The 23,235-nt window shown below is 43.4% G+C and overlaps 1 protein-coding gene across 1 annotated transcript; it reads right to left on the bottom strand.

The window, feature by feature from the left end:
* Positions 1-6,490: 6,490 nt before the first annotated feature.
* Positions 6,491-22,577, bottom strand: fscn1b (fascin actin-bundling protein 1b). The gene is made up of 5 exons (XM_056280686.1): positions 21,731-22,577; positions 19,923-20,079; positions 19,692-19,813; positions 19,386-19,556; positions 6,491-7,771 (listed from the first exon to the last, which is right to left on the bottom strand). Exons 1-5 carry the CDS (start codon positions 22,575-22,577, stop codon positions 7,566-7,568), a joined length of 1,503 nt encoding a protein of 500 aa, XP_056136661.1. The 3' UTR covers positions 6,491-7,565.
* Between the last annotated feature and the right edge of the window lie 658 nt (positions 22,578-23,235).

The raw sequence follows: 23,235 nt of genomic DNA, 5'->3' as shown, positions 1-23,235 counted from the left end.
AAATAGCTTGCTTTGTGGGGAATATACTACTAGACTTAAAATATGATGGGAAATCACAGAAATAGGTTCTATCTACAAAACGGTATGTGATAGGAAAAAGTTCAGGCGAATTTCGTGATCACTAGCTGCAAATCCATAAAATACACCCAAAAGTGTTCAGGAAGCAAAATCTTCATTGTCCAGAACAGTAAAATTACACATTCTGCAGAAAAATGGTCCCTGCCCCTGCCTGTACTAGTATATGACCGATCCGGTATGGTCTTGTCAATCCGCTTACTGATTTGGAAAAATTTTACATCGGATGCCCTTCCTGACACAACCACTAACTAACCCTATGGACAGGGGCACAGGTCAAGCGCTGGATGCCATCCCAGTATCATGGACTTGTGCCCATGGCTGTCGCTAAGCATACAATGCAGAATAATGGATTTTAGTAAATTTGGCATAGCCACTTATCTTTTCCTTTGGTGTACGAAGATCAAGTGATGATGGTTTTGAAGGATTTGGCAGAGACCTTAGTCAAAACAAATGTACTGCTAGTGCCATACTGGTAGGGCATGGTTTGAATAAACTCTACAAATCATACCAACATATGTAACTCAAATAAAGACAAATTTGAAATAGGACACATTCAAATACAAAATGAAACTGTGTACTTGGAGTTTCCTTTGGTGTACAGATGTTAATCGATGAAACAATTGAAGGATTTAGATAAGCCCTAAGCCAAAACAAATGTGTTTCTGGGTAACATACTGCTACAGGGTACCTAGACAGATAGATAGATAGACAGACAGGTAGAAAGACAGATAGATAGATAGATAGATAGATAGATAGATAGATAGATAGATAGATAGATAGATAGATAGATAGATAGATAGATAGATAGATAGATAGATAGATAGATAGATAGATAGATAGATAGATAGATAGATAGTGAGGCCTTGTAGGCCTCAAAGGGGGGAAATATATGGTAGTACGTAAGGGCACATGTGGGTATGTCATTTCATGTGACTAGAGTGACAAGCAATTGTGGCAAGTAGCACAAGGCCATATAACCAAGACAGAACGTTAGTAGAAGATACACTTTTTTATGCCCAAAAGTATGATAAGTGACATTCCATCATGTAAGTGTAACCATTATTATGCAGAAAACAGTAGTAGCAGTAGTAGTAGCATATCAAGACAACTATTAGACTGTCAAAGGGGGATGACTGAAGACATCCTAACGTCATCCTTGCGTTGATAGAGAGGCTCCTGCTCCACCAACATGTCCTGATCAACAAGGTCCCTGATTAACAGCAGGACATTGACTGACACAAGTAGATCGTTCACTAGATTTGTAAATGGTGTAAAGACAGGGAGGCTTTTGTCTGATTTTCAGTCACTCTGCAGACCTGACTCAGACTTTGTTGATACGTCAATAAAAGTCTTATTTTGAAGGATCCTCGTCTCATTGACTTTTTTTGTTGTTGCAATTTCTCTGTGTCACTGGCCACCACAATAGATAGATAGATAGATAGATAGATAGATAGATAGATAGATAGATAGATAGATAGATAGATAGATAGATAGATAGATAGATAGATAGATAGATAGATAGATAGATCTGACCTACCTACTTACATAATCAGAATACCAAAAAAAAAAGCAACTGTATTCCACCACAGTTACAGGAAAAAAAGATTTAATCAGATTACAGACACAATTTTTAAAAACGGGGGATTATTTTTCAGGATTACATTTTAGAAATTATATAACATAAATGTTTTTACCCGGGCACTGCGCAACTGCCACCATGGGTGCAAATTGTGGTCACTCCCTCACTCATGGATGACCTGAGAGGGACACAAGACATGAGCATCCTGTCATCCAGACCATGCTGACTCTGTGGGCTGCGTTTTGGACGTGTCTGCCCATCTCTGCTGTCTGTCAGCAGCAGCTCCTGGAGGAGCTGGGTGGACAGCAGTCGGCTAACTTGCCTTCATCAGGCTGACTGACAGCCGACATTTACTAAATCAAAACAGTTTTAATGTCGGCTCCATGAGAAGAAATCAACAGTGTTTGCATGTACATATTGATTTTATTTCCACGCCCACCGTAGCGAGTGAGGTGGATCTGCCTGTAGTGAAACAATACTCAATGAATGAATGAATGAACTAATGACTGAATCAATGTGGATACGGTTAATGCGTTCAAAACACATATACTACGGGATATTTGTGTGCAGATTGGTCGGGCTCCACAAATGATACAAAGTTTGACCCATTCTCTTGATAATTAACCAATCAGAATGAAATAAAAAGTTGTTTCCAAGAAAATTAAGTCTCATGATTGATGGTCTGGCGGCCTGTCCAGGGTGTCTCCCCGCCTTCCGCCCAATGACTGCTGGGATAGGCTCCAGCATCCCCGCGACCCTGACAGCAGGATAAGTGGTTTGGATAATGGATGGATCAGTGATTGATTATTATATTAATGAGATGGCTGAGCGAGTGGTGATTGGTGAGCAAGCCAGTCACCACTTGCCAGTCACCACTTGGAGTTAATACACTATACACATCAGCTAACGGTCAAGGTAGGTGGGCATAGAGAGCAGGTGGCTTACATTGCACAGATTTAAGATCAGTTTTTCTTAAGCCAAGTCAAGTTTAAAAACAGTGGAATTAATTTTTACCTGACCCACTATCAGTTAGGCTGCATCAGTGAGAAGTGTGTGGGAAAAATGGCCAAGCAGCAGCAGCAGCAGCAAATGGACAGCGTTAACCAAAAGCCCAGCGGGGCTGCCAAAAGAAAGAAAAGAAAGGAAAAGGAAGTGAAAGAAGCGGCCACAAAAAAAAGTATCAGTAATAACTGGTGTGCTGTCTGCGTGGGTGGTTTTCCATGAACACAAATATTGCCATAGTCTAGAGTCATACACGGCCTTGGGATGGTTTAATCCACTGTTTCCTTGTCTTGTGATTTGTGAGTGAAATGGCAGTACTTGGTCTATGGAACTGTATAGGCCTACCTGCTCAGCCGGACTGGTTATTCAGCCTTTGACCAGTAGCTGTGTGATTATGGTCTTGTGGATTTGACATGTCAGCTTGACTGGAAGCTCAAATAATTAAGGTGGGGTTTAATGTGGGGGTTAAGGTGTGGTGTGGGCGTGGTGTGTGTGTGTGTGTGTGTGTGTGTGTGTGTGTAATAAGTGACACAGTAGTATTTTGGACTTCTATTATATATTAAAAAAAGAGAGACGAAATCGAAATATAGAGCCACACAGTTGTGAGCACAGTAGAGTTGTGAGTTGGGGCTGAATAATTCCTTCAAGGGTGAGTTTGGAATTTCAGATCTTATCTAGTCAATGACGATTAAAGTGTTAAAGTTTGACTGGCCCACAGCCAGCCTGGATTAGGGGTGTGGTATCTAGGAATTGGTAATAAATAAATAAATAACAAGGATATGATTTGCAAGCACAACTTTCAAGCATAAGTCCCTTTACTCTACCTCATCACTTATTGGCTTACATAATCAAACTTCTTAAATATATATGCATGATATATATTTTTTTATTTAATCGCTCTTACAAGACTCACTGACTCACACAGTTGCTCATTGTCTGGCAGAGTCTGACATAGAAAATGCAACTTGATTGATTGATTGATTGACATGTTATCATTAGGTAAACGTAGTATATAATGATACTGTATTGTGATAATGTGTGTACGTACACAGGTACTTGTGAGTTTGTGTGGGTGCACATGTCTAAAAGTTGTGCATGTGTTTGGGATTCATGCCCGTCTGTTTACTCTCTCTGCACCCTTGACTAAGATCAATACCTCCTGTTTCAATAAACCAAAAAAAAGGGTACATAAGAAAGGACGCTGGAGCGGGAGATGAGGAGCTAGAAAGAAAGAAAAAATAAATCAGTATTTTTTCTAGACTGGAGAAAATATCGATAAATAAGATGCTGAGGTTGAATAAGGTGTTTTTATGACGAAGACCAACTAAATCAAAAACAGTAGGCTAAGCTTACACATTGTCTGAGATATAGCTGTGTAAATAAATCGTCACTGTTAAACATCCTTTAATGCGCATCTTTTATTGTTTCTCGTTATTTTTTATATAAATATCTCAACATGCATCTATAGCATTTTAAGAAAGTGACCATTTCTTATGTACATGCTCCTTCACAGTCACACTGAATTGGATGCATCATTGTCAAAGTGAAGAATGTGCATTTTAATTTGCAAACTCATAATTAAGCTTCTACACTAGATGGCAGCATTGGATACATTTAGGCTGCCTCAAATTTCTGTACGGTTTAATGACGTCACTTTTGTTCCATATTTCCAAATAGTTGCAAAAATTATTGGTTTATCCATTATCCAAACCGCTTATCCTGCTGTCAGGGTCACAGGGATGCTGGAGCCTATCCCAGCAGTCATCGGGTGGCAGGCGGGGAGACACCCTGGACAGGCCGCCAGTCCATCACAAGGCATGGTTTATGATACTAGAAATATTTTTTTTTATATATAAATGGAAATTTCACGAGTGATACAATCTTGGGAAATCACACCACTGGCTGATTTGGACGAGAATCGTCTTAATCCTTATCTGTTTCTAACGCCAGGACACTTGAGGTCTCTTCTTACTTATAATATACAGAAAAATAAGTCTATTAGACTACTGACCATGATCAACTCTCATTGAGGACTCATGCTGAACATAGGATCATATGCGTATTGGTTTGTTCCGTGGTCAAAATGTATTTGTTAAAGAAGCTGTTTAGCTTTTGTTCCATTATCTTGGCCCACCCCTCCTCCTCCTCCTCCTCCTCCTCCTCGCTTCTTGTCCTGCAGTGCTGATGAACAGATTACATAAACCAGCCCACTTCTACATCACTGCATCCCCATCTCCCTTTCCCCCCTTTTCTATCCGGCCCAGCACTGTCGGTGAATTCAAACCCAACACGAAAACTCTTCCGTGTCATTCGCCCTCTTGTGCACGTGTTCATTCACATGCATCTCTGTCCTGGTCTGGCCAACATTCACACACAACTGCCGTGTCCACTTTAGACTCGCTTTGCCAGAAGTAACTTGATTTGTGGTGGACAGGTTCAGTGGCCGTTTTTAACCTTTTCCTCTGAGAAATACAACATGATCAGAGTATACACATACACACACACACACACACATACACACACACACACACACACACACACACGGAAATTACATTGGTCATGGATGTTTATGATTAATGTGAACCGCATCATATTGTTTTTTGTGTGGGTGTGTGTGTGTGTGTGTGTGTGTGTGTGCATGGCGAACGTGGTAAACCACACAAATCACTTCGCTACGATCACATGTCCCACCAAGAATTCGGTGCACAAAGTCATCTTTCAATTACATGCGAGTGCCCGGGTACACTCCTTTCCCTAGCCACACTGTTATCTAATATGAACAACAAGGTTTGTTGGGATTACTGAGCTAAGATTAAGTGACCTTTCTTTGTTTCCTTTCTGTTATGAAACATTTTGTTAAGATCATCCCCACTGAACCCTATCCCTACCATTACTTGTTACCATGGCAACCCGGAGGGATCCGGCTGAAGGATGACAGAAGACGAAGGGATGGATAATTTGCTATTCTTACATTTCAATGACAGCGGGATTTTCTATTTAGCACAGGCAGAAGTAGAGGCCTAAATATGTTCATTTTGAGTAGATAAGCTATTCAGAGAGGAGAAAGTGGAGCAGGTTACCTCCCTGTACCAAACCCCTGTCCTCCACACAGTATACCTCTGGCTCACTAAAAGTCTCATAGGGACACGATAAGAGTATCTCTGTTTCTCACAAGCTCTCACGCTCACACACCCAGACTTCCTGTTGTCTTCGCTGTGTTATATAAAGGTCGTGTCTGCAGAAACGCGTAGGCAATGTCAATGACCGACGGTCAAAGGGATGCTAGAACCGCATCCAACAAGGCAGCCCGAAGCCTATCCCAAAATTTACATTTTGCTTTGCATCATTATTGATATTCAAATGTCGAGTGTGGCATGACTTGCAATTCACCGACTGCTGCATAGACTGCGGTTTGAAGAAGATTATGACTCAAGAGGAGTGACTGCTTTCAAGAGATAAATCTTTATTGACGTTTTTGTTCAGATTGCTTCAAATACACAAGTGTGAGGAAAAGACGGGGGGGGGTTTTTTTTTTTTTTTTTTAATGAAAGGCACAGTCACAAAGATGGCCGATGGGTCTACCAAACCATTGTGTTTACAAGCCAATAGCGGCTTCTGGGGATACATAGGCAGGTGTTTTATTACTACAGAGATGTGCTTTTCTATTATCATTTAGCTGTGTACATCAACGTGTGTGTGTGTGTGTGTGTGTGTGTGTGTGTGTGTGTGTGTGTGTGTGTGTGTGTGTGTGTGTGTGTGTGTGTGTGTGTGTGTGTGTGTGTGTGTGTGTGTGTGTGTGTGTGTGTGTGTCCCTGCTGTGTCCTCTGGTTTTCCACCACGCCAGCATGTAAATTTCGGGTCACTTATTTTTTACACACTGACTAAAATGTGTGGGTGCACAATTACATGTGTTTTAATGCACAATCAGTCTAAATGAGAATCTCAAGGCTTTGCTTATATGCCTTGTCCCTAATTCCCCCTTTGAAAACACATTGGCAAGGATTACATTCATTTGAAGAATCAGAAAAAGTCTAGCAGCTTACTTAATACTGGAGCTTTTGAGCTGGGCTTCATTTTGTCTGACTAGACCAACCAGAGAAAGTGAGCAGGGTTGTGTGATGGGGTGCGGCGGGGCAATCCATGTTGGATTTCTGCCCCTCGTCTGTCTGCAAGCCCCAACCGCTTCATTTCTGAAAGTGTTGGCACGCTTACAGTTGATGATTCCATGGTTGCTGTGTCTGTGAAGCGGTCACGTTCGAAGAAGGCATTATTTACAGCACATACGTGTCAGTCAGCAGCGTCATTCGTATTTATCAATGTGCTTTAATGCAGTAAGTCTGAGAACAGGAAATGATTGAAATTTAACACAGCAAAATGAGATCAGAAATGCTCCACTTTCACCACACTAAGCTGGAAGAAAAGTTAGATACTGTAAATTAGAAGTAGTAGAATTCACCGTTCTTTTACTCTGGTAGCCGCCATAGACAAGGTGAGTTTCAAACTGAGTCCATCGAGTAATTAAGCCGTTATCATCGGGAACAACTTGCCTCAATGGGACTGGCAGGGTAAAGCAGATAAGGTGTTTCCAAACATTATGGTTATTCATTCATCCATTTCTTCTTTCACCATCTTAATATGAGAAGCTGTTAATCAAAGTTTCCAGTTTGAAATGTTCACTCAAAGAGATATTTTCTACTGTGAGAAGAACATCGGTGCCATGATTTCCAGTTTAGCAGCTCTCATCTCCACCTCACACACAAGCACACTCAGACAACTATCCAAACACGTGTACGCGCACACACACACCAATGCACATGCAAAAAGAAAAACAAAAAAGAAAAAACTGACTAATCTACTGAGTTTGAAGCAATTGTGTTACATGGTAGTGAAGTCAGGCTGTGCTCCCTCAGTACTCCCACAGAGTGGCGTTGTCCAGAGAGTCGGCGTTGGCCTTTAGCCCCCCGGCATGGTCCCCTTTTAGGTATTTCCCTCCTGGTGCACGTATCGCCATCTTGTTGAGATCACAGAACTCAAACATGAACTGGACAGGTGAGGTGCTGCTACACAACACTGCTGTGTCCTCACCGACACACCAGTACTTCCCCTGGGCATCTGGATGAGAAAAAACAAACAAAAAAAACCCCCTAATGAGCGCGGGCGTCCATGCGGTGTACATGTTAGTTTGAATGGTGAGAGGTTATTCGGAAGGTACAGTTTTGGTTTTGATATGCAAAGTTGCTATATTTTTTGCCCTTGGGTCAAGAGAAATACCATTTCAAGTCAAAATATCAATTTATCACATATATATATAGCTTAACTGGATTTTGGAAAAATTTGGTCTTTAAAGTTGTGACCCTGGAGGTTGGGATTCCCCCCCTTTTCTCCCCAACTGTACTTGACCAATTACCCTATTTTCCAAGCCATCCTGGTCGCTGCTCCACACCCTCTGCTGATCCGGGGAGGGCTGCAGACTACTACATGTCTCCTCTGATACATGTGGAGTCGCCAGGCTCTTCTTTTCACCTGACCGTGAGGAGTTTTACCAGGGGGACGTAGCGCGTGGGAGGATCACGCCATTCCCCCAAGTTCCCCCACCCCCCTGAACAGGTGCTCCGACCAACCAGAGGGGGTGCCAGGACACATACCAACATCCGGCTTCCCACCTGCAGACACAGCCAATTGTGTCTGTAGGGATGCCCAACCAAGCCAGAGGTAACACTGGGATTGAAAACGGCTATTCGAACCGGCGATTCCCATGTTGGTAGGCAACGGAATAGACTGCCATGCCACCCGGTTGCCCCTGGTAAGTATATTTTAGGAGCTTGTATTGCCATATCTGCACAACAGTGACAAAAACATAGCTTTATCTTCTGCATTTGGCTGTACGTAAAGTTAAGATTTAAAGCTGAAACAAAATTTTTCTAGTGATTACTTTTTCAGTCTCAAGATAACTAACTCTATATGACCAACAAAACTGAATGAGACCACCAGTGAGAATTGGATATAGCTATGTGATCGTTTCAAATGCTTGTCTCCGGGCCAGATTTCCCGCAAATTCCTTGGCAAAATTATTCACAGCACACAGACTGGATACATAGCCGCAATTACAGATACATTACCTCATTGCTGTATATCTTGCAAACATCTGTTTTTCCAAATACCACTACACCTCTTGTTCGTCTCTTCAAACTAAATGCACAAGTTACCAGAGGATCAATGTAGATCCTTGCATCAAGAGCAGGCCTGGCACCATGAGGGGGCAAAATGGGGGCACTGCCCCCTCAGCTAGAATATCATGTCCCCTTAGTTTTATATTCATATTCTGTTACACAATCTGCACCATTTGTACCTTTGTTTTCAGTACGCAGAACTACCTTTGGTGTTGAACCGGCATATGCCAAGTCCCAAAATCAAGCACCTCGTTTTTCTTTACGCACCTGCTCCAAACAAGAATTCACGGAGCTATGCGTAAAAGATAACAAGACTTTGGAAAAGCAATGGCGACAGAGGTACATAAAAAATATTTGTGCACGGCCTCTAACATGATGTGCTGGGTGAAGTTTGCCTGCATTGTTAAAATATGTAGCACAAAATAAAGAGGAACCACAATTAGAAATAAGAAGTTTTCACCAAAATGGCCAAAACTAATTTTCGCAAATTTAATCCTTGCTAGCTAGTCAGCATTGGTTAACGTGGATGCTTCCTCCCTCTCTACCTGGGAAAAAGGTGAAACCATTGCTGGACTTAATCCCAGGAGATTTTGTAGCAGCATTATTTACTGTTGCATGCCAGTTTCCACAGACTGAAATTGCCTGATCTAGAGAAGAAAAGTGGACTGCACAGAACATTTTGGATAGATACTGCAAGCCTCTAACAGCAGTGCCTACTGTGATGATGTCATTGAAGCTGGGATTAACATTTGGAGCAACTTGCTAGAACCCTTTTTCAAAAAAAAATATTCAGTGAGCAGACGGACCATGTTGCACAGGAGGAAAGCTCAGCTGATTCAACGGTTATTTGAGAGGGACCTTACAAGCAAATTCCATGGAGAGTGGAACAAGAGACTGCTGAGGAGGCTCAACACAGCATCAAGGGGGCTGCAACTCTTGAATCAGGGTAAGAACAGGCAGCCTGGTTGGGCTTGTATTATTTTGTAGCTTTCTGGAAATGCATGGGAAATGTCAGTAATAAGCGTAGACATTATTTCATCATTGGCATTGCTACCAAGAAGGGGATGTGACGTTAATGTTGTTTTATATGGTAGAATAGGTGCTTTGCATTACATCGATGAGGGTGGCTGACCTTGACCAATCTGTTGTGGTCAAACCCAGCACATTACGGCACTCTTGTTGCAAGACAGCTGCGTCCAAGATGCATTCTACTGATAACATTTTCAAGTCGATTGTGAATTGTTCATGTTTTTAAAGTGGTGCAGTAGCCTGTATTCTTGTGGCTAGACAGCTGTGCATGGCTGCAAATACATTGAATGTAATTGTGCTACAGATTATTATTCCCCCTGTGTTATCATCAAGTGAAAAATAGTTTTGCCCGATTACACGGGGGGGGGGGGCTGGTAAGCAGTAACATGTGAGGATGTGTTTATATTGGGTTCCTGATAAGGGTGAACTTTTCATTAATATTATAACTTTTTAGAGCAAACACAGATAAATAGTGTAATGTGCAAGGATAAATAGACTCGCTAGCCCTTGGCTAACTTGTCAGACCCTTTAGTCGACTGGTTAATGTAGTCACCTGTGGTGCGGGAGACCCGGGCTCGCGTCCCGGCTTTGGCGGTTCCCAGCAGCCAAGGGCTAGCGAGTCTATTTATCCGTGCACGTGTTTTAACAGGTTGAACACACATGATACCGAACCGCCAGTAGACTGGACTCACAACTCTGTATTTGTATATCGACCATTTCGAAGACGCGATGGGCAAAAACAAATCCAGCAGTGACCAGGCCGCTAAAGCCTCGGGCTCTGTGAAGGGCCCAGACGAGGAGTCCACAGGTTTACCTAGGGGTGATGGCTGCCATCGCGAGCAGTGAGAGCAAGATCTTGGCATGGATAGATTCATGCACACAGGATCTGAAGACAAAAAGAGACTCTATAAAGGACGACATGGCAAAACAAGAGATCCGTCTGAAAGATGTGGAGGATGGCCCGAATACATACAAGACGACGAATATGGAGGAGAACGTCGGCCAGCTAAAATCTGAAGTCACTATGCTACCCCAGAAGGCAGACGATCTGGAGGGACGACAACACCGGTGTAACGCACGCATTGTCAGGATAAAAGAGGAATTCGAGAACAGTGGAGGCCAGCAGCCTACTATGACTATCGCTAAACTACTGCAGCAGTTACTAAGCCTCAGCTTCACCTCGACCGTCCGCAGACTGGGCTCACTGCAGGCTGGGCTCACCGCAGGCTGCGGCACTCACCCAACGAAGGAGAACTCCCTAGGATCATTGTGGTGAAGTTCCACCATTTTTCAGAGAGAGGGGAGGTTTTCCGCAAAGCTGCCCATTCAGCTCCGTTGACCCTGCACGGCAAGAGCATGAGCATCTTTCCGGATTACACCGCGGCGGTGGCGAAAAAGAGAGTGGCCTTGTCCGATATTAAGCGGCTCCTTTGGAGCTGCCAGGGCATCAAGTTTGGGATCCAGTTCCCAGCGGTGCTTCATATCACTTCATCGTCCGCCCAAGAAAAGCGGTTCAAAGATCCATCTAAGGTGATGGATTATATCAGGAACAATCTAAAGCCTCAGGACAATGTACAGTAAGATGTTGACAAACTCGAATATATTGGCGGCTAATTGATATTAGCGGCTAAGTGTCAACAACTAGCGGAAGTAGCTAGCTAAGGCACCAAGACTACAGGGTAACTTTACGGTTTAACTTTATCCATTTACTCTAACTTTTATGATTTGTGACTCACAGTTAATGTTGCCTTTTTCATTTAACACGAATGTTTAATACCTGCTGCCCATTTCCAAAGCAATTTTCTGTTTTATTATTATCGTGTGTGTGCATGTGTATGTATGCATATATATATATATATATATATATATATATATATATATATATATATATATATATATATACTACCGTTCAAAAGTTTGGGATCACCCAAACAATTTCGTGTTTTCCATGAAAAGTCACACTTATTCACCACCATATGTTGTGAAATGAATAGAAAATAGAGTCAAGACATTGACAAGGTTAGAAATAATGATTTGTATTTGAAATAAGATTTTTTTTACATCAAACTTTGCTTTCGTCAAAGAATCCTCCATTTGCAGCAATTACAGCATTGCAGACCTTTGGCATTCTAGCTGTTAATTTGTTGAGGTAATCTGGAGAAATTGCACCCCACGCTTCCAGAAGCAGCTCCCACAAGTTGGATTGGTTGGATGGGCACTTCTTTGAGCAGATTGAGTTTCTGGAGCATCACATTTGTGGGGTCAATTAAACGCTCAAAATGGCCAGAAAAAGAGAACTTTCATCTGAAACTCGACAGTCTATTCTTGTTCTTAGAAATGAAGGCTATTCCATGCGAGAAATTGCTAAGAAATTGAAGATTTCCTACACCGGTGTGTACTACTCCCTTCAGAGGACAGCACAAACAGGCTCTAACAGGTACTATTTAATGAAGATGCCAGTTGGGGACCTGTGAGGCGTCTGTTTCTCAAACTAGAGACTCTAATGTACTTATCTTCTTGCTCAGTTGTGCAACGCGGCCTCCCACTTCTTTTTCTACTCTGGTTAGAGCCTGTTTGTGCTGTCCTCTGAAGGGAGTAGTACACACCGGTGTAGGAAATCTTCAATTTCTTAGCAATTTCTCGCATGGAATAGCCTTCATTTCTAAGAACAAGAATAGACTGTCGAGTTTCAGATGAAAGTTCTCTTTTTCTGGCCATTTTGAGCGTTTAATTGACCCCACAAATGTGATGCTCCAGAAACTCAATCTGCTCAAAGAAGTGCCCATCCAACCAATCCAACTTGTGGGAGCTGCTTCTGGAAGTGTGGGGTGCAATTTCTCCAGATTACCTCAACAAATTAACAGCTAGAATGCCAAAGGTCTGCAATGCTGTAATTGCTGCAAATGGAGGATTCTTTGACGAAAGCAAAGTTTGATGTAAAAAAAATCTTATTTCAAATACAAATCATTATTTCTAACCTTGTCAATGTCTTGACTCTATTTTCTATTCATTTCACAACATATGGTGGTGAATAAGCGTGACTTTTCATGGAAAACACGAAATTGTTTGGGTGATCCCAAACTTTTGAACGGTAGTGTATATATATATATACACACACATATGCGCGAGCGCGTGCACACACACACACACACACACACACGGATATCTTTTTTTGTTTTCGGATATTGAGGATGCTCGTTATTATGAGACCTGTAACAGTTCTTTGGTGACTTGCCAGAGACTGCTAGGGTGACACTGAGATCAGTGTCACTTACCTACAAAAGGAACTGTGTTATAACTGCTTATGTAAAAAAAAAAAAATTGCTAATGTTGTCCTCACTACAGTGTAGGAACTGCAGCTATACAACTAGCTAAACTCTTTCTTGCAAAATTATGACTTGAGTCGTAGTAAGCTTTACTTGCTGTTTACTGTGGCTCTTCACACCATCTTACACAGACAGAGTGAAAACGGAAACGAAAACAATACAAACAATCACCATCCTGTTGGTAGCATGCATTTTTTTCAAATGTAAATGTAAATAAAACCCTTTTAATTACAAAAAAATCAAATGCTTTTTCATGTAAATAACTTTTTTACATTACCTGATAAGTATAACAATAAAATCGTTAACTCACGACATTGCCTCTGTAGCATTTACAGTGTAGATTATCTCGTATTTCCTTGGGTTTGTAACTAAACGAACACACATTAAACAAATTCAGCCGGCTTCCTCAACATGACTGAGAGGACGTGATGACTCACACTTATAAAAATAAAGGTCTTAAAGGCAACACACTCCCCACCCAGCCTCTGTGAGGTCACCACTCGGCCTGTGACTAAGTGGGTTTTCTGAACATCAGTCATTAGTCAGAGGTAAGACGACTTCTGAGATTGGTCTGAGGAACTTCTTTGAACGTCCTTGATCCGAGGTCTTTAATTCCACCTTTCTCACTCTTCCTTCTTTTCCAGGGAAGGTCTTTGTGATTATGGCCATTGGCGGGTTGTTGTGGGCAGCTTGATTGTCTTTGAGAAGGACAACGTCTCCTTCTTGCAGGTTTTGGAGGAACTTGGTCCATTCTTTCCAGCCTTGCAAGGTGGACAAGTACTCTCGACTCCAATGGTTCCAGAATTTGTCGGCCAGACTTTGTACTTGTCTCCACTGCTTGGTGAGGAGGTCTTTGTCTGTAAAGTCTACTGTTTAGTCTTTGTTGCAGTGATGCAAAGCATTTGACCACTTGTTCTCGGTTGTTAAGCAAGCGTCATCTCGGCTGTCTGAATGGGACCAGGGCTACCCAACTAAGTGACTCGTTCCTGTAGACTTCTTCATCCATCAGATTCAAAAAGATCTCATTTTCAACTGAAGATGCCAGCTTGTTGTCATGTTCAGTGTGATTAAATATGGTTTGTCTCAACATCTCTTCCGCGGCCTTACTGGACTCTGAGATCCTGTCTTACACCTCCCTGCCATGATGATTTTTTTCTTTGATGTGTAAAAAGCTTGTGCAGGGTTGGAGGAGAGAGGGACGGCCATAGTCCAGCACAGTTGTCTTAAAGGTATTGACTGTCAGCTTGTGTGTGTTCCCCAAACAAACTTTTCCAACTAGCACCCAGCCTAGGTCTAGGCGTTGGGCAAAGGGGGCATCGTGAGGGCCATTGACTTGTTCTCGTACCTTGTGCACTCTAATTAGGTCTCTGCCGAGCAACAGGAGAATCTCAGCAGCAGGGTCAACCTCTGGGATGTGCTCTGCTGCCTTGATGTAGAGCTACATTTGGCATTGGGATTTCGGGCCGATTGTTGAGTATATGGTTGCACTCAATGAGTGGAGGGAGAGGGATTGTGACCTTTCCATTGAGTGACTCAACAACATAGTCTTCAGCCTGTCGGCCAGATGTTTCCACTGTGCCGGAACACATTCTCAGAGAGTAAGAATATGGTTCACATTTGATGTTGAACAGCTCAAAAAAATTGGACCTTGCTAGCGACCAGTTACTTTGGTCATCCAGGATGACATAGGCCTTGATAGCTTTGTCCAGTTGATCGTTGCAATATACTTTCACAAGGCAAATTTTAGAACAAGACCGGCTGACTTGTCCTGTTCCACAAACTTCAGTGCAGTTTGAGTTGACAATGGCTGTGATGTTGTTGCTTTTTTCTCTCTCCCCGCCATTGTGTGGTGCAGTTGAGGGAGCTTTGATTTGAGGTGCAGGGCCCGGATGCATAGCAGAGTCGTGATAGGTGCTGTCACACTCTGTACACTTAACTGCAGTAGCACAGTTCTTCTCTAAGTGAGTGGTTGAGCCACAACACTTAAAGCAGAGTCCTCTTTCTTTGAGAAAAGTCTTTCTGTACTCCAGATTTTTGGCTCTGAATGCTTTACATAGTTTGAGGGGGTGTGGCTTGCCATGTATTGGGCAGCATTTGTTTGGGTCGTTGACACTTTTCATAAGACTGTTTGTGCTCAAACCTGTTGAGGAAACATTTGTCTTGTGAACTCAAATAGGGTTCCTTGTGCCTTTATAGACAGGGTTTTCCTGTAAGCCATTAGCACTTGGAAGAGCGAAACTGGGGTCATTCCTCTTCCGTGTCTTATAGCAGCAATTCCCAACCCAGTCCCCAAGGAACCTCTATCCTGCAGATTTTCATTGTAACCCTGCATAGGTATCCCTGCTTTTGATCGTTACATTGTCCCCTTCCTTCAGGAAGAGTGTACCCGGCCGGACCCTCAAAAAAAGGGGGCAATGTAATGATCACGGATGAATAGGCTCGGTAGCCCTTGGCTAACGGGTCGGACCCTTTAGTCAACTGGTTAACGTTTTCGCCCGCGGTGTGGGAAATCCGAGTTTGCGTCCCAGCTGTGACAGTCTGGCTGAGCTGCCCCCCCCGAATTCACTACAGTATTGTTATTTCTGATCATAGTCCTGTACAGCTAGATATAGGCTTCCTAGACTGCCATAAACCCCAATGCACCTGGTGATTTGATCCTCTATAGCTGTCTAGGGACTCCTTTAAAAAGTTTCTCTCCCAGCAGATGGAAATGATGGGAGAGAAATCCAGAGTGTGGTTGAGTTCCATCTTTATGGAACTCAACCACACTCCGGGTATGCCACTAACCATTGTTTGGGAGGCTCTTAAAACCTACCTTAGAGGCCAAATAATCTCATACACAGCACATGAGAGAAAGAAACACAAACAACATCTAATAGAACTGTCCCATAGTATAGTGGAAGTGGACTATTCATATGCTGATTCCCCAACACCTGAGCTTTATAAGAAAAAAATATCATTACGAACAGAATTGGACAATCTCTCCATTAAACAAACCGAACAATTATTCTTTAAATCAAAACAGACATTTTATGAACATGGTCAGAAAGCTGGAAAACTCTTAGCCCATCAGGTTGGACAGTCCACAGCCGCTAACACTATTCCTGAAATTTGCACAGCAGCAGGGGTAAAGACTACCAACCCTGACATCATCAATAACCAGTTTAAACAATTTTATATTACCCTTTATAGGTCAGAACCACCCAGCGACTCATCGCATATTTTCACCTTTTTTTAGACGGTTTGACCAAACCAAAGAATTGCCCTTTAGGACCAAGCACAGATAGACATAGATATATCAACAGATGAAGTGATACAAGCAATTAAATCCATGCAGAGCAACAAAGCACCGGGTCCGGATGGTTTCTCAATTGAAATGTATATAGAATTTGCTGCCAAGCTGGCAACGCTACTTAACCTATTGTTTTTAACCGACAGAAATTACCCCAAAATATGACGCAGGCAATCATATCAGTGTTGCTTTAAAAAGACAAAGATCCCTTACTGTGTGGCTCCTATCGCCCTGTAAGCTTGTTGAACTGTGACTACAAAATCCTCACAAAAATCTTGGCCACCCATATTGAAACTGCATTCCCAATGGTTGTTAACCCTGATCAAACTGGTTTTATACCAGGCAGGCAGTCATTCTATAACATGCGCCGCCTATTTAATGTACTGTATGCACCACATTCCGCAGAACAGACAGAAGCAGTGATTTTTTTTAGACGCTGAGAAGGCATTCGAATGCATCGAATGGCAATATCTATTCGCTGTTCTAGAAAGGTTTGGCTTTGGTTCATCATTCCTAGCATGTGTTAAAATATTATGTTGCTCACTGACAGACGAATAATATTGTTTCTGATTATTTTTTGCTCTACAAGGACTGCAGACAGGGCTGCAGCCTCTCTCTTTACCTGTTCAATTTGGCAATCGAGCCACTTGCTATAGCTCTTAGGGCAGAGGATGGCATTAAAGGTATCTCCTGAGGTGGTATATCGCATAAGATATCACTTTACCTGTTGTTCTATATATTCAATATATAGAACATGTTGTTCTATATAGTCAACCCAATAGAATCCATACCAAGACTATTACTTACCCTGGATAACTTTGGTTGCCTGTCAGGTTATATGATAAATATTCAAAGAGCTTGTTTTTTCCTATTAACCACACTGATAGAGACTACTCTAGCTTTCCATTTAAACTTGAACACAGTGTATTTACATATTTAGGAGTCAAAGTCACCCATACAATGGGGAGGTAATATAACCATAACTTTAGAGCAAATTAGAACAAACAAAACAAGATTTTAAAAAGTGGTCAGCGCTACTAATTTCATTAGCGGGCTGCATTAATATAGTTAAAATGACAGTCTTACCCAGATTTCTCTATCTTTTTCAAATGATTCCCATATTTATATCTAAGACAACTTTTCAACAACTAGATAGGTTAATTTCATCATTCATCTGAAACAATTCAAACCCCAGGATGAAGAAAATATACTTGGAGGTCCTTAAGGAGGCAGGGGGATTAGGCTTACCTAACTTTATTTATTACTACTGGGGTGAGAACATTGTAAAACTTTTACCTTGGGCATTTACATATAAGAATAAACAGGGCACAGATTGGGCTCACATGGAACTCTTATCCAATCCTTTACCGATATTCACCTCTCCACTACCACATAATCGTAACATACAAATAACAAACCCGGTGGTTAAAGCTTCACTTAGGATACGGCCACAGTTTAGGAAGCATTTTGGATTAAAGCATACTAGTGGGCTTTTTCCAGTAGCAAATAATCAATTCTTCTCATCATCTGTGTTAGATAATGCATTTCAACATTGGCATAGAAATGGACTGGTGTTTTTCTGCGATCTATTTACAGATGGAACTTTCACCTAATTTGAAACGCTTACCAAAGACCATAACATATCCAGATCCCGTTTTTTTTAGGTACCTTCAAATCCATAGTTTTGCCAAGAAAACGTTTCTCTCATTTCCTTATCTGCCACCCAGGAGCCAGTTAGACATTATTCTGGAGCTAGATCCTTTTGGGGAAAAAACGTGCCTCTATAATCTACACACTGGTACAAGGATTAAAACAGATGTCCTGGGACAAAACAAAAACTGCAGGGAGAGGGATTTGGGTGTAGAGCTCTCTGAAAAGGCGTCTTGGGGCAGTTTAACTCATATACACACTTCCTCATTGTGTATACGGCATGGTTTAATTCAATTTAAGGTGCTTCACTGTCTTCACTACTCGGGGGACAAGCTTGCCAGAATCGTTCCCACCACAGACCCTGGCTGTAATGGGTTCTCGCAAATCTGTAAACGGACCATAACCCCTGACTTTCACACAGCCATCTTTGGCATACCACCCCCTAACTGTAAGGTCACAACTCTGCAAGCGAATGCTCTAGCATTTGCTTCATTGCTAGCTCACAGACTTATTCTTTTTAACTGGTCGAATAAAGCTCCAACCTTTTTGCAGTGGTTAAGGGAGGTGCTGTCCTTTCTACCTTTAGAAAAGCTCTGTTATAAAATTTGTAAAAACCCGTCAAAACTTTGCTTTGACCCAGAGTCCTTTCATAGACTTCAAGGTTTTCCCTTTTATTGAATGTTTTTTTTTGGGGTTTTTTTTAACCTGGTTGTAACTACAATATTTATACAGATATATGTGTACACCATTATATTGTCTTCAAAAACATAGTTATGTGGAACTGGAATAAGACGTCCCTGCATAGTCTTTTTTTTCCCTTCAGCTTTGGGAAGGGGGGGGGGTTCTACATATTTTTCTTTTTTTCGTGTCTTGTATACCTTTTCCAAAAAACTTGAAAATCGGAAAAATAAAGTTTTCAAAAATAGTTCTGCCCCTGCAGTCATTTCTGATGCCACCTTGCCTAGTTCGGCTCTGTGCATAACTGTAGTCCACTGACTTCCGGTTTCTACTGCAGCGGTCATACCAGTTTTCCTGTTAGCATGTGCTATTGACAATTACATATGTTTACTTATTTTCACTGTTGCATTGTTTTATGGGATATTCCTGGATTAGCTATAACCTTAAATATGACAGATATGGACAAAGAATGGGTGCGAAAGGACATTTGTAACTTGTAACTGTAATATGTAACATTACATTGCCAATCTATGTCTATGCCCCTCTCTCTATCCTACCTACATGAAAGCACTCATATGTACCTTTCAGGCAGTAAGCACCATTGTTGAACTCGAGCTGAAAGACATCATATGAAGCACGATTGGAGTCCAGGGTTGCTATGCCAGCCTTACGACAGCCAATGAAACCGTGCTCTCCACGAAGGACAATGATTGGACGGTTGATCAGCTTCATCAGGAACAGCTCTGCTTCCCCTAAAAAAGAAAAAGAAAAAAAAAGGCAAATGGTTAGTGTAGGTAATGTCTGTTATCCCTCTTTTCATGATATATATTATTTTGTCTCAAGTCACTTAAGTCTGTTCGTTGTGCTGGAGTGGAAACGCAGCTAACCGGCATTTTCAACAGCAGCAGTGAGCTGTCCGTTCTTCTTGGCAGTCACATACTTCCCATTAGCTGCACGCACACACACACGGCCATCACGCCATTCAAGTTCAAAATAACTGTTGGCAGACCTGAGACAAACACACAAACACATAAACAATCCCAATGAGATGACGTCGCAGCTCCAGGTGCCATATGTGTTTATGATGGAGCATGTGTGCGCGTTTGAGAGGGGTTAACTTGGAGGAGGCGGTGCACTGCAGGCCTCCAGTGGCTGTCAGAGTCCAGTATTTTCCAGTGGCAGTTCGGAAGGCACATTTCCTGTCCTCTCGACTCATCTCCAGCTGGAAGACTTCCTGGTCCCCCTCCTCATCCTGGTTGGCTGACAAGTCCATACCTAGAGGTGTAGGACAGGTATTTCAGAAGAACTGCTACTTCCCCTAACCAAAAAACCATCCAAGGGAATCAGCACAGAGAGGATCCTGAGGTTTAAGCCCTTCTGCCCTTCTACTTACAAAGGCTGCGTCAACATGAAGTTCATTCATATCTTTTTTTGTACAACTATTAGTCTAACATCAAACACATGAATTTAGTTTTCAGAATTCACTTTTTGTCTCTCAGCTGCTGGCCCACAAAACGTCCATGAACGGCTCTGCGCTACAGACATGACTTCACTTTGCTAAATTTAGACATGGCCTTGGGAGCACATGGAAGGAGAAAGAGTGAAACTGACGATGCATGAAATGGAAGCGCTACTAAATGAATATAGGTTTTATCTTTGACACAACCTCCGTGACCCTAGTTTCTGACAATACCACCTGGGTGTCGCTTACCGTCATAGCCACATCTGGGGTGGGTAATGAAACACTTTGAATCAAACGTGACCTCATTCGTACAAAGAGTTTCGCGTATCTTCAACAAAATATGTTCCAACCTAGGGACCTCTGTTTCTCGCTCTCTCTCTCTTTCTCACACACACAGACACACACACAGACACACACACACACACACACACACACACACACACACACACACACACACACACACACACACACACACACACAGTCACACAAGCACAAAATCAAATCCATGCATCAACCTACTCATACATGAATGCATATTGACTGTTAAGTCAATATAATGTGAGTGGCTACTGGCTAAACTACCACTGTTACTGCTAAAACGTGCATTGAGGCTCACTAACACACCGAGACCAAGTGCCAACAAAGCCACTCATATGTGTTGTGAGTGGCCTAAAAGCCACACTCCCTCCATTAGGATACAGATGGCTGCTCAGATTTGCGAAAATATTATCACTCTTAGTACCTCTCCACTCGTTTTTTTTTCTGTAACCTTCGCTCTTCCTTTTATCTCTGCTGTCCTCTTTTATTTCCCTCTGACTTCTCGCCTCCCTTATTTTAGACCAGTGAGAGGAACGACTGTGAATAATGGCAGACTGAGGTTGCCCCCCCTCCCACATTACCCTAGCCACAGAGGATAGATAGAATTACTTCAGCAAAAAGACCAGAGAGAGAGAGAGAGAGAGAGAGGGAGGGAGGGAGAGAAGCATAGAGAGAGCATGAGAGAGGAACTGAGCATGATAATGAAAAACACATGGTGCAGGGGGGAGGAAAAGTCTTGTCTATGAAGGAAATAAGAGGGGTGTATCCAATCTGCTGACACACACATGCACGGGGGGGGGGGGCAAGAGAGAGAGAAAGAGAGATGGGCTGGATCGGGCTGTTGAATGCAGGCAGCTATAGCTGTCCCTGTCTGCAAATCCTGGACAGCTTTGCTGGAAATGCAGTTTCCCGAGTTTTACATCTGTAGTAGCTCCCATCCAACACACACACACACACACACACACACACACACACAATTTTCATGCAACAGCTGTCTTTAGTGTATGCCCAAATATGCGGTGACTTCATCGTCAGATACACAATATCCTTCATTTTTTTCCTAATCTATCCAGTTGGATTAAAAAATTTTTTTTAAATCGATCCGGCGGAGCTGGGGCAGTCCAGCGCTACGCCGGAAGTCCTTACCTTGCCTGGTGGACACGTTCCTCTCGTTGCCCGCCGTCACAACGACCTGCGCGTGGCTGCGCTCCAGCCCGAACAGCTCGTCCTTGCCGAGGCGAGTGCCCCTACCGCACCGCATCGCTCCGGTGGGACCCGCCGGCGCCAGGTAGCGGCCGTCGCAGTCCCGGAAGGCCACCATGCCGGAGCGGAACTCCAGCGTGTAGCCGGTGTCTTTGTCTGTTTCGTCAACCAGAGTGCCGTCGCTGCGGAGGAACCGGTTGTCGGAGGTCTCCAGGTGGTAGCGCCGGTCGCGGTACACCAGCGTGATGAGCGAGTCGACGCCCCACGGCACGTCGCGGTCGATGGCCACCTCCGCCGCCCGCCGCTCGTCGCCGGCGCTCAGGTGCGCGAAGCGTTTGCGCGTCAGGCTGTACAGGTTGACCTGAGGGTGCACGGCCAGGTGTACGCTCCATTTCTCCGCCGGCGCGGCCGTCTGCGCGAAGCAGGTGATGCGGTCTTCGCTGCCGCCCAGGTAGCGTCCGTAGGGTTCGGACATCAGCGACCACTGGCCGTCGCCGTGCGCGGCGATGACGAAGCGGCAGTCGCCGCCGCCGCGCGTCTCGCTGTCCGCGGTGACGTTGCCGTCCTTGTCCGCGGCGAGGTAGCGGCCCAGGTGGGAGCGGAGGAACACGGCGCTGCCGTCCTCCCCGGTCTGCTCCAGGGTCCACGTCTGCTTCTTCTTCAGGCTGCTGGCGGACGCATTGATTTTGAAGCCGAACGCCTCCGCGGTCAGATACTTGCCGCTGCAGTTGATGAGGCCCAGCGGGATCTGCAGCACATCTCCGGGTCCGTTTGCGCCGTTGGCGGACATATTTGCAGTTGGTAACAGATATGTGCCGAGAGGCGTCCGCCAGAGAAGGGGGAAAAAAAGGGGAATGGGGAGAGAGAGCGAGAGAGATGGGCTGGGCTGGGCTGGGTCGGGCTGTTGAATGCAAGCAGCGATAGCTGTCCCTGGCTGCAAATCCTGGACAGCTTTGCTGGAAATGCTGTTTGCTGAGAGTTTTATATCTGTAGTAGGCCCACCCCACCCCCCAAATGAACCCCCCCCACACACACACACACTTGTATGTTTTTGAGGACACCTCATTGACTACATTAATATCCTAGCCCTTAACCCACAAAGAAATACAAGCACACATACACACACACCTGCATGCAAACAATATCTTTAAGTCTGTTACGTTCAAGTGAATTCTCTATTTCACACACACCCTATCTCTACATCTCACTCTGTCTCACTCTTCTTTCTATTTGGCTTCGTCTCTTTTCCTAATTGAGCTATGCCCATCCTCAATTCCACATGGGTAGAACCATTCACCAGCTGACAGACCCTTGTTTGTCTTTGGGGGAATGTGTATATGTGTGGTTGGCACACATTGTGCTTACAATATCTATCTATCTGTCTGTCTATCTGTCTGTCTGTCTGTGTGTGTCTGTCTGTATGTGAAAATATGAAAATGGTCAGTCCT

Source organism: Lampris incognitus, chromosome 5 (genome assembly GCF_029633865.1).
Source record: "Lampris incognitus isolate fLamInc1 chromosome 5, fLamInc1.hap2, whole genome shotgun sequence".
Taxonomy (NCBI): Eukaryota; Metazoa; Chordata; class Actinopteri; order Lampriformes; family Lampridae; genus Lampris; species Lampris incognitus.
The sequence above is the reverse complement of the archived record's forward strand: the minus strand, read 5'-3'. Positions and strand labels throughout refer to the sequence as shown.

Excerpts from the sequence above, each read along its gene's own strand:
- fscn1b (XM_056280686.1), bottom strand. The coding sequence starts at position 22,577 with ATGTCCGCCAACGGCGCAAACGGACCCGGAGATGTGCTGCAGATCCCG. Across the intron at positions 19,814-19,922 it reads CAGTGCACCGCCTCCTCCAA|GTCTGCCAACAGTTATTTTG; the intron begins GTTAACCCCTCT and ends TGTTTGTCTCAG. Across the intron at positions 7,772-19,385 it reads TGGTGCTTACTGCCTGAAAG|ATGCCCAGGGGAAGTACTGG; the intron begins GTACATATGAGT and ends TTTCTCATCCAG.